Below are 12,001 nucleotides of genomic sequence, written 5' to 3'. Positions count from 1 at the left end.
TAGAATAACCCGTTCTGCACCTAAAGTTAGGAGTGGGCATTTCATTGATGTAAATGGCTATGCCTAAAAATTTTATATAACAAAAGAGAGGGAACGAAGTACAAACTAAAGTAAGGAATAATATATTGTAGAGGAATATATTCGAGTTATTCCCCAAGTTTTCCACGTCATCACTGTGACCCCTGACGTAGGTGCTAGTCACCGAAACACGGCCCGTGTCGGGTCTTTTTGTCAAGGCTCATTCATTAAAGAACTGTGTTCCATTTTTATAGGCTCGTGGTGCTGTTTTTTTTTTTTTTGTTATGCCTAAATTTTAGTCATGTGGATGGCACTACGTGCATTCCATAAACACTGCTCCTTCTTATCTGGTGGCTCTGATTATTCCTTACACACCAGCTCCCACTTTACCTTCACTCACTGATAATAGATTGATTCTTCCACGTGTGCTTCAGCTTTCTTCTTTCTTTCCCCAGCACTGTGGAAATTCATTACCTCAGTCTATTAGTTTAGAGAGATCCTATCAGTTTTTTCACACTGTTTTGAAAACACATTTCTTTCAACTGGTCTTAGGTTCCTACTGATTTTTCTTTTCACTAATTTGTCCGGGCAGTGTTCCTGCAGTGAGGAATCATTAGGGATGTCTGTGATATATTTTGGGCTGTGTTGTTTGATTGCATTTTGAATGAACGGATTTAGGTTTCTTGTTTGAATGGGGTATTTGTCTACTTTCCTATAATTTTATAGAGTTCTTTTAGATAGAAGTCAGAAAACAACAAGACAGTCAGTCTGCCAAATCCAATACAGAAGATAAAACAATGAGGCAGACCTTGTAAAAAAAAAAAAAACAATGTCTTTATTAGTAGATTAAAAGCTCCCAGGTATTCAATATAAAATGCCTGACATGGCCATGCTTCGCCAGTATAAAAATGGCTGCGTCGGGGGCAGTAGGTCACCAGCTGATATAAAACTTCAAAATAAACCAGACTGGTTGTGGCTGTAAAAACATAGAAAGTTAGACAGATTCTGGGAACAGTCTCTCATAAAAATGCTTTCACTGCAACCACAGCGTTTTTATGAGAGACATGGTCATGTCGGGCATTTTATGATTACCTGGGAGCTTTTAATATACTAATAAAGGCATTGTTTTTTTTACAAGTTTTATTTATTTTATTTATTTAGTTGCTGCATTTGTATCCCACATTTTCCCACCCATTTGCAAGTTCTTTTACATAGTACTTTTACTTTGCAAATAGTAATGCTATGGCAAGAATAATAAATGATGGCCACGGTCGAAATCCAAGATGGCCGCATTCTATTGAGATGCTGTGAGTCGTGTTCCATTGCTGCTGTTACAATGCCTAAACGAAGGGGGAGAGTGATAGCCAGAGCCCCGCTACCTACTCCCTCTTTACCTGGTCCTATGGACCGCTTTGCTCGACCGCAGAAAGTTGCTTTAGAAAGCGGGATGCTGCCAGTAGGGATGTCTGGCGTGTTAGGAGAATCGGTCTCCCCTGGATTAGATACCACTCTCAGCCCCGCTATGCGGACTCCACCTCCCCAACTGGTTGGAGCAAGCTCCTTTCTCGCTGACTCGACGGGGTCTCCCAATGAAGGTGGTGTGGACCCGGAAGATCTTCGAGTGGAGGACTCGCTTTCATCGCAAGTCGGAGAGACGCTACCACCGTGGAATGCGGGGAGAAGCACCGAAGGACAGAGCGAGATCCCTGTGAAGGCGTCTGAGAGGTTTGAAATGCCTAAGGAATTAATTGTCAAACCGAAGGAGGTTACTTTAGATAAATTATGAAACTGTTCCAAAAGTGAATTTATTAGAGAAAGACTTAAGAAAGATGGAGGAAAAGACTAAAGAAATGGATAGTAAAGCCGAAAAGGTTGATCAAAGGATTACGAAATTGGAAACATTACAACCTCTGATGACAAATGACTTGACTAATCTCAGGAAAAAAATGGAAATCTTTGATAACTATACTAAAAGTCATAATTTAAGATTTGTAAACTTTCCCAAGATAAAGACTGTTCCTCCTCTTGATATGTTAAAGAGATACTTGCGAGATATTTTGAATATATCAGACCAGAATTTACCACCATTAACTTCTGTTTATTATGTCCCAGGAAAGGAACTGAATCAAATTCCTGAAACTCCAATAGATGTATCTCTTTTGCTTGAGACTTCTGATTCCGAATTAGCAACGGCAGCAACTCTGGTTGCTACCGTTACGTTGTTACCGGATAAAAATTGGATCTTCCGTCTTTTCTTTCGCAATAGAGAAAAACCCTTTTTGGGTTATAAGATATTATTATTTCCTGATGTCTCTAAGGAGACAAGGAGACGGAGGAAACAATTCTTGCTCCTTAAGTCTGAAATAATACAATTGGGGGGCACCTTCTTTTTAAGGTACCCCTGCAAATGTACAGCAAGACTTGATGGGAAGAAATATGTGTTTACAGAGCCCGCGCATGTATCAGTTCTTATAACTTCGGTAAAAAAGGATAAGCGTTAAAGGAATAAGTAACTCATCTCAATAGAATTTACGTTAACTTAATTTAATTTCCTAAATTTGTTTTTCTATTCTCCTTGTATTCCTAAACCTTGGATTTCCAATTTATGGACTTGAGTATTAATAACCTCTTAATAGATTGTTAATCTTTAATGATATATGTTTAATTTTTATGTAGCTTTTCCTACCAAGATGTTTTCTTGAAATTTTTGACGAAACTGAATAAATAATAATAATAAAAAAAAAAGAATAATAAATGATAAATGATAATATACGTAAGCGTATTCCGTAACGATCTGCGCCAAACTTCTAACACATGCAGGCAAAAGAGGCATGGTTATAGGTGGGGAAATAGGCATTTCATGGACATTCCAAAATGTATGCGCCTACTTATAGAATATGGTCCAGCGTGCCTAAATCTACACTCCGGAATTTACTCCATGTTTTTGTTGGTGTAAATGGATGCGCTGAGATATCAACTAAGTGTATTATATAATCGACACCTAAATGTAGGTGCTGATTACAGAATATGCTTAATCAGCACTGATTTAAGTGTCAGTTTTTTTAGGCACCCTATATAGAATCTCTCCCTATAGGGGAAAATTCTATATATGGCACCGAACGTTAGGTGCTACATCGATGCTGAATGTTCGGCATGAAAAATGTTCAAACGGATGAAAGGTGCCAAAATGGGGCAGAAATGGAAGCGCCATGCAAAAACACACACACACGTCCATTTATAGAATAGCATCTAACCATGTGGATCTGCAAAGGGGACATGGCCACGGGAGGGGCATGATTGGGCCAGGGGCTTTCCCTTAAAATGTGCCTGGTGTTATAGAATTTGGGGGATTCATGCCCAACTTGTACACCAGGATTTACATCTGGTTTCAGGTTGTGTAACTCCTCACACTCAAAGTTGAGTGCGGATTTTGGTGCTACAAAGACGGCAATCCCAGAATGCCCATTTTTGAATACCATTCAATGCTTATTTTTTTAGCTACAAATTTTGAGTGCCATTTATAGAATTTCCCCCTTTAAGTGATGTTGGCGTGGGGTATAGGCAGGAGTATAGGATGACACTATGACGAAATCCACCAGGGAGATGTAGTTCACAGCGGGTTTATTAAAGCACCAAAACAAGAGGACCTGACATGGGCCATGTTTTGGCAGACACAGACGCCTGCCTCAGGGATCACTACGCTCAACTTAGAACACTGAAGAGATGTATTTTCAAAGCACTTAGACTTACATTGTAACCTATGTAACTTTGCAATTCTAAGTGCTTTGAAAATGAGCCTCCGAGTCAACTAAGACAAATATAGCTTTATTATTATTATTATTACATTTGTATCCCACATTATCTCACCTTTTTGTAGGCTCAATGTGGCTTACAATTCATCGTGGATACTTTATAAAATATCCATAAACATTCCTGATGTAGCAAAATAATTGTTAAACGGAGGAGAAAAAGCCTCACATTATAAGGGAACACTCCGTCATTGGTAAACCAATATTAGGGAGGTCTCTTAAATCATCATAGGCAAAAACCTCCTTTCTTTATTCTAAAGGTGTGGCTACTGCTCAAAATACTTCAACTTTGTCAACTAAGACAAAGCCAATGAAAGCAGCAGCCTGAAAGTGTACAAAATTCACAGGTTAGCATTAAGCAACCTGTGAATTTAAATGTACTCTAAAGTAGTAAATTTAAAACGAATCAAAGAAAATATTTCTTCACTCAACCTCTAATTACACTCTGGAATTCGTTGCCAGAGAATGCGGTCAAGGCAGATAGCTTAGCAGAGTTTTTAAATGGTTTGGATGGCTTCCTAAAGGAAAATTCCATAAACCGTTATTAAATTGGGCTTGGAGAAAATCCACTATTTCTGGGTTAAGCAGTATAGAATGTTTTGTACTTTTTTGGGATCTTGCCAGGCATTTGTGACCTGGATTGGCCACTGTTGGAAACAGGATGCTGGGCTTGATGGACCTTTGGTCTGTCCCAGTATGGCAATATTCATGTACTTAAGCAGGGGCGTAGTCAGAAAACAGATTTTGGGTGGGCCTAGGCAAGAAATGGGTGGGCACCAAGTGTTATCCCCCCCCCCCCCAACCACCACCAAAATAAAATCTCAGCCTGCAGGAAAACGTTTCTTTCCACCTTGGCAGTCTGCAGCACGCATGCGCTGAAAACTAATATGCAAGTGCTGGTATCGTGGAGAGTAGCATTTTCATTTCCATCAGGTGGAATTCTTCAGCTGGTGGAGCTTGGGATCCCCACCAGCTACCGCTAAATGTGTGCTACTGTTGGGTGGGCCTGAGCCCTAATTGGGTGGGCCCTGGCCCATCCAGGCCCACCTGTGGCAACGCCACTGTACTTAAGCCAGATTTCTGTGCATAGTGACCCCTTAGGCAGGTGGCTGTATCCGCCGAAACACAACCCTTGTCGGATCCTCTTGTTTGGGTGCTTTAATAAATCAGCTTTGAACTACATCTCCCTGGTGGATTTGGTCATTGTGTCATCCTCTTCTTCTGCAATGGCTTCTGTGTTTGGATTTCCATAGAAGGCGTCTTCCTGCTTCTGCATTGGACAGAACAGCACCTAGCAGTTATGCGTGTAATTGCCAGCTATTGACTGGGACCAATCGTGCGTAAGAGTTTTTATTCCATAAATTATTGCACAATCGGTGCCTATTTTTAGAATTGTGCTTCAAAACTAGGATTTCATTTGACTTAATTTTCTAATGGGGGTCTTTTACAAAGCAGCAGTAGTCCAGCACAGGCTTGCTGCGTGCTAAAACGGAACTACCGCCGGTGGTAATTCCTGCTGGAGCAAGCACCATTTCCAGCAATATGGGAATTGTTTTCCCTCGTGTTGCGCTAACCTGGCGGTAATAGGGTATCGCAGTACGCTGCCCAGTTACCTCTGGGTTACCACGGGACCCCTTACTGCCACCTCAATGGGTGGTGCTAAGTGCTCTCCACCGCATGGCCATGCTTTGGGGGGGGGGGGGCTTTGGGGGGTGCTTTTTACCTGCTGCTACCTAAATTTACATTATCCAGACTGCAGCGGCCTAAAATACAAATCTACCTACGTATCCAACGTCTCCTTCATAGGCACACAACTTTGGAATGCACTACCCAAAATCTTAAAATCAATTCAGAATCATCTAAATTTCAGAAAATTATTGAAGACCACCTTGTTCAAGAAGGCTTATCTTCCAGACTCAACCTAAATTACCTCTTCTTGGTTTCAACAGGATTCATTGACCCTTTTATCTTGTATTATCTTTGCTATTTTATATGATACCTATTTGATTACTATCTTACTATTACATTGTTTAATTGTACTTTTCTGAACTGTAGCCTACCTACAGTTATGTGTAAGCCTCAATGAGCCTACAACTAGTGGGAAAATGTGGGGTATAAATGTGTTAAATAAATAAATAAGAAGAATATAGCAGATCGTAATGGACGACATTGATATCTTCATTTCTGTAATGAAATAGTTTCCCGTTTGAACCCGAACTGATAGCGAAGTCTACGGACGTATAAATATTCAAATGTGCTATGTTTCAGTCTTTCTAGAATACGGTGTCTGCTGGCATGTTTGGCCATATTGCAAGAAGGAAAGAAGATATACCAAAAGGTAATCCGTTTCCTCCTGGCTATCAATTTCCTTTAGAAGATGTTAGGTTTGTTTATTTGTAAGTTGAGCAAGAGATCCAGCAGGTAGAGAAACGAACAGCACAGTTCAGTTCAATTCCCACACTACTAATGCAATTATGCATATACTCAGCAGTCAAAACAAGAAACTATCAAGAGTCCAATTTACAGGCAATGGCAGGCAACACTAGTAATTATTTGAAGAGGTAAGTACCACTCCATCTGACATACAAGTTTTCAAAAGAAAAAAATGATTTCAGTGTAATATGAGAATATCATCAAAACATTAATTAGCAGTCCAAGTATTTTTCTTTATTACTACATTGAGCATCCTAATAAATATTTTAACAGGGGTCAAGCATGGGTTAGAGTATGTACTCACAGCAGATTGTCCATTTGTGGGTTGAAAGTGTATTGTTCTTATAAGCAAACCATATTTAAGGGTAATGCATTTGATATACGGCCTTTCTATGGTACAGCCAAAGCAGTTTACATCAGGGCCGCAAAGAGACAGAGCTGGGCCTGGGGCAAGGCTGCCACAGCCGCCACCACACCTCCATTTGGCCTGCAGCTGCCGCCACCCCCCCCCCCCCCCACTGCCCCCGCCACCAACCCCCTACTTTCTTGCATCTGCTCCTGTCTCAGTCTGTCACTCTCCAGGACTGGGTTATCATGTATATGCAATCACCCGGGTTCAAACACACAGGAGCAGGAGAGAGACAGACCATGGCACCGCACCCCCTCTTGGAGGCCATGCCTGGGGAATCTTCTCCCCCCCTCTCGGCATCCATGGTTTACACAATACATACAAGTACATTCTCTGTCCCCTAGTGGGATCACAATCTAAGTTGTTCAATTTGAGGTAGTGGATGGTTAACCCCCGGATTCTATAAAGGTCACTCAAATTGCGGAACCTAAATTTGTGTATGATCCTGGGATGTGTGAAATCTTTGGTTCGGACTGTGGCTTTTTCTGAAGTAATTCCTACGTGGGGGAAGGGAGAGGAAAGACTATGCAAAACAGTGGAATCAATAAGTGGCTTGAGTCTTTGTGTAAAGAAGAAGGTTTTAGATACATAGGAGCATGGGGTAATGATGAGGTACATCTTTCGGTGATGGGAAAAAGGATCCTTGGGGAGAAATTCAGACAGTATGTTTCTAGACATTTAAACTAAAGGGTGAGGGTGACAAAAGGAAACAAGGGATTTCAGAAAGTCACCCCAAGAATAAATATGATGGCAGAGGGAAAGGTCATGTAAATATAAAAAACCACCCAAACTCACTAAGCACATGGAAAGCTATGTGCACAAATGCTCATAGTCTAAGTAAAAAGCTTCAAGACTTGCAAGCCCTAATGTTTGAAGAAAACTTGGATACTGTTGATATTACAGAGACGTGGTTCAACGATTCCCATGAATGGGATGTAACCGTACCGGGCTCTAACCTTTATAGGAAGGATAGAAAGGGCAGAAGAGGTGGAGGAGTGGCACTGTATGTGAGAGACAATATAAGAGTGGCTGAAATGCAGGGAACCTGGGGAAAGAGAAGCTTTATGGATCATCTTGGAAAGAGAAGACGGAAACTGTATCCACAAACGGAGAAGTTAGACAAGAATCTGATAGGAGATATTCAAAAGATTGGTATGAAAGGGAGGTGCTACTGTTGGGAGATTTCAATCTGTGAGACATGGATTGGAATGTCCTGTCTGTGGAATCGGGAAGAAGTAGGGAGATTGTGGATGCCTGTCAAAGAGCCTTGCTCAGACAAATGGTGATGGAACCCACAAGGGAAGGGTCGATGCTGAATCTAGTGCTCACTAATGGAGGAAGTGTTTCCAATATCCAGGTGGGTGCTCACGTATGTAATAGTGATCATCACACCGTATGGTTTGATATAAGGGTGAAGGCAGAGTGTGGACACACAAAACTCAAAGTACTGGATTTCAGACGTACTGATTTTGATAAAATGGGGGAATACCTGAAGAAGAAGCTGTTGGCATGGGAAGGCGTAAGAGATGGAAAAACAGTGGTCTAAGCTAAAGGCTGCTATAAATATGGCAACTGATCTTTATGCAAGGAAAGTAAACAAAACAAGAGAAGCAGGAAGCCTACATGTTTCTCCAAACAGGTAGCTGAAAAAATAAGAGCAAAAGAGGCTTAAGAAATACAAAAGAACGCAACGAGAGGATCACAGAAAAGATTATCAGATTAAACTCAAAGAAGTGAAGAGGGAATTATGGCTAGCGAAAGCGTGAGTGGAAGAAAAAATGGTTAAAGATGTAAAGAGAGGTGACAAGACCTTTTTCAGATATATTAGCGAAAGGAGAAAAGATAGGAATGGAATTGTGAGACTGAAAGATAATGAGAATGGCTATGTGGAGAGTGATGAAGATAAAGTGAACATGCTAAACAGTTATTTCTCTTTGGTGTTCACGGAGGAAAATCCTGGAGAAGGACCGAGGTTGGCTGCTGAGAGAACAACTTGGAATGTTGTGGATACTGCACCGTTTAAGGAAGAAAAAGTTTATAAACAGCTTGAGAATCTGAAAGTGGACAACGCTATGGGTCTGGATGGGATACATCCCAGGATACTGAGCGAGCTCAGAGTGGTCCTGGCGGGGCCTCTTAAAGATTTATTTAATAGATCTTTAGAGACGGTAGAGGTACCATGAGATTGGAGACCAGCGGATGTGGTCCCTCTCCACAAAAGTGGAGACAGGGAAGAAGTGGAAAACTACAGACCGGTAAGTCTCATGTCGGTGATAGGAAAAATGATGGAGTCGCTGCTGAAAGAAAGTATAGTTAACTTTCTAGAAGCCAATGGGTTACAGGGCCCCAGGCAACATGGCTTTACCAAAGGAAAATCCTGCCAAATGAATCTTATTGAGTTCTTTGACTGGGTGACCAAGAACTGGATGGAGGATGTGCACTAGATGTAATCTACTTGGATTTCAGCAAAGCCTTTCATGTGGTCCCTCACAGAAGACTCGTGAATAAACTGAAAGGGTTGAACTTAGGATCGCAAGTGGTGAACTGGATAGGAAACTGGTTGACTGACAGGTGGCAGAGGGTGGTGATAAATGGAATCTGCTCGGAGAAAAGGAAGGTGAGCAGTGGAGTTCCTTAGGGGTCAGTGCTGGGGCCTATTCTGTTTAATATATTTGTAGGAGATACTGCTGAAGGGTTGCAAGTAAAGGTTTGCCTTTTGCGGATGACACGAAAATAGCCAATAGGGTGGATACCCTGGAGGGAGTAGAAACAATAAGAAGGGATCTCCAAACGTTAGAAGAATGGTCGAGGGTCTGACAGTTAAAATTCACTATAAATGCACACCCATCCAGCAGTGCCACATCTCTGATGTGGCTGGCGGGGCTCCCCTTGCTTCACCAGCTGAAGACTCCTAGCATCTATCACTCCTCCAGGCAATCGGGCACTTCTCAACTCTCCCCCAGACCCATATTTTTTAAACCCTTCAGTTTTTCATCAGCAGCATGCAGCAGACTCATACCCTCTGCTCACACCAGCCCTGAGTCTTCTCTCTGACACAACTTCCTGGTCCCACCTATGTGGAAACAGGAAGTCGTGTCAGAGGGAAGGCCTGGGGCCGGTGCGAGTAGTAGGTATGAGTCTGCTGCCCACTACGACAAAGAACTGAACTGTTTAAAAGGTATGGAGGGGCGAGGAAGAATTGATAGATGCCCAATAGCCATGTTAGTCTAATTTTATAGTTGATGAATAGAAACAAAACAAAACAAAAAAAAAGGAAGAAAAAAGGTATTGCCTTCGAAAGCTAATCAAAAAATGTATTGTTAGTCCCACATAATATATGTAAACCACTTTGGTGGTGCCACTGAAAGGCAGTATATCAAATCCATGACCAGGGCCGCCAAGAGGGGGGGACAGGGGGGACAAAAGTCCCCGGGCCCGGGTCTCCGGGGGGGGGGGGGGGGGCCCGGTGCCGCTGCAGTCCGGCCCGCCCTCCTTAGCTCCCGGAACTAACCTGAAGCGCCTTCACGTTCGCATCGCAGCAAGCAGCAGCAGCAGCAGGGCAGGCCACTCCTTCCTTCCGTGTCCCGCCCTCGCCTGATGTAACGTCCACGAGGGCGGGGCACGGAAGGAAGGAGAGGTCTGTCCTGCTGATGCTGCTGCTGCTTGCTGCGATGCGAACGTGAAGGCGCTTCAGGTTAGTTCGGAGGGCCCGGCAGCGGGTGGAGTGGGGGCCCGGTGACTTTGGGTGGGGAGGGGCGTGACGCGACCTCGGGTGGAGGGGGGGCCCGGCGACTTTGGGTGGGGGGGGGCCCGGGGGCGGTCTTGTCCCGGGCCCGGCCCCGGCTCTCGGCAGCTCTGTCCATGACCTCTATTAAACCCTGGGATGTAAAACGGATCATCTCATTTTATTTTCTTTGTTTTGTTTGGGTTCCTCTTTGTGATAAAAGTTAACCGTTAACTGTTGCAGACTTTGGTGACAATTCCCATGTTCTGCTTTGAGTGCATTTGTATTGCTTACCTCAGAAACTTATTAAGATCCCCGTGCTTCATATATTCAAAGACCATGATGAGCGGGTCTCCATCTGCACAGACGCCATAGAACTTAACAATGTGGTCATGCTGCAGGTTGGTGAGGAGTTCGGCCTCCCTCTGAAAATCTTTGCAGGCAGCCAGAGTCGGATCTTTCAAAGCCTGAAACAGGTTGACAGAGTTTATGCAGTGAAAGAAATCTGATGAATCAAGGAAAAGGTGAAGAACTTTGCAGGAGTAGATGAAGTAGATCGAGATATTGTGTTTATTACAGTATACAGGCTGCACAATTGACTTAAAAGCATCCAAGGTGCCCTTTTACTAAGCCATGTAGCTGCCTACGCGTGCCCAGTGCATGACAATACAGAGCTACCACCCGACTACAGCATGGCCTTGGCGGTAATTTCATTTTCTAAGCATGCCCACTATGCGCGCCAGCAAATTTCCGGTGTGTGGTGCTAACGGGGCGGTATTCGGCATTATATGTGCACTAATGATTACCGCCCGGGTTAGCGCATGAGACCTTACTGCTAAGTGAATGGGTGTCGGTAAGGTCTCAGGCTGAAAATGGACGCGCGACACTTTTCATTGTGCCACACATCCATTTTCATCCCCCCCAAAAAGGCCTTTTTTTTGCAGGTGCGCAGAAACATGGACCTCTGCGTGCCCAATACACATGTCTACACCAGCGCAGGCCACGTTTTGGCGCACCTTAGTAAATGGACCCCCAGATTTGTTGTTTTAAGATTATGCTTTTCCATTAGGTGTTTTTGTGGGGTTTTTTTTTTACTTTACGGATTTGATGGGTGTGGGGAAACTCGAATCGCTAGATAACTACAATTATGATATGTCCCACTACTTAATGTGTATCTACCAAAATCATATAATATTCCTTACTTTCTGGAAGGAAAAGGCCTCAAAAGCTCTTTGACGTATTTTATTCAAATGAGCTAAACGGATCTTATTGATCCTGTCTTCATCATTGGCCAGAAAACCCTTCTTTGTCTTATGTGGTTTTCTATTTCAAATATTTCTATCGTTATTAATTGAAGTACATAAGTACATAAGTAGTGCCATACTGGGAAAGACCAAAGGTCCATCTAGCCCAGCATCCTGTCACCGACAGTGGCCAATCCAGGTCAAGGGCACCTGGCACGCTCCCCAAACGTAAAAACATTCCAGACAAGTTATACCTAAAAATGCGGAATTTTTCCAAGTCCATTTAATAGCGGTCTATGGACTTGTCCTTTAGGAATCTATCTAACCCCTTTTTAAACTCCGTCAAGCTAACCGCCCATACCAC

General features: G+C 42.9%; 1 protein-coding gene across 3 annotated transcripts in view; it reads right to left on the bottom strand.

Annotated features, from left to right (window-relative positions):
- NTRK3 (neurotrophic receptor tyrosine kinase 3) overlaps positions 1 to 12,001 on the bottom strand; it is a 1,282,719-nt gene that overhangs the window by 100,581 nt on the left and 1,170,137 nt on the right. For all 3 annotated transcript variants that reach the window (XM_030189707.1, XM_030189709.1, XM_030189708.1), the window contains one exon: positions 10,688 to 10,860. In XM_030189707.1, coding sequence (XP_030045567.1) covers positions 10,688 to 10,860 — 173 coding nt within the window. The remainder of the gene's footprint in view (positions 1 to 10,687; positions 10,861 to 12,001) is intronic.

Source organism: Microcaecilia unicolor, chromosome 1 (assembly GCF_901765095.1).
Source record: "Microcaecilia unicolor chromosome 1, aMicUni1.1, whole genome shotgun sequence".
Classification (NCBI taxonomy): domain Eukaryota; kingdom Metazoa; phylum Chordata; class Amphibia; order Gymnophiona; family Siphonopidae; genus Microcaecilia; species Microcaecilia unicolor.
Note: the sequence above shows the minus strand (reverse complement) of the source record. Positions and strands in the feature narration are given on the sequence as shown.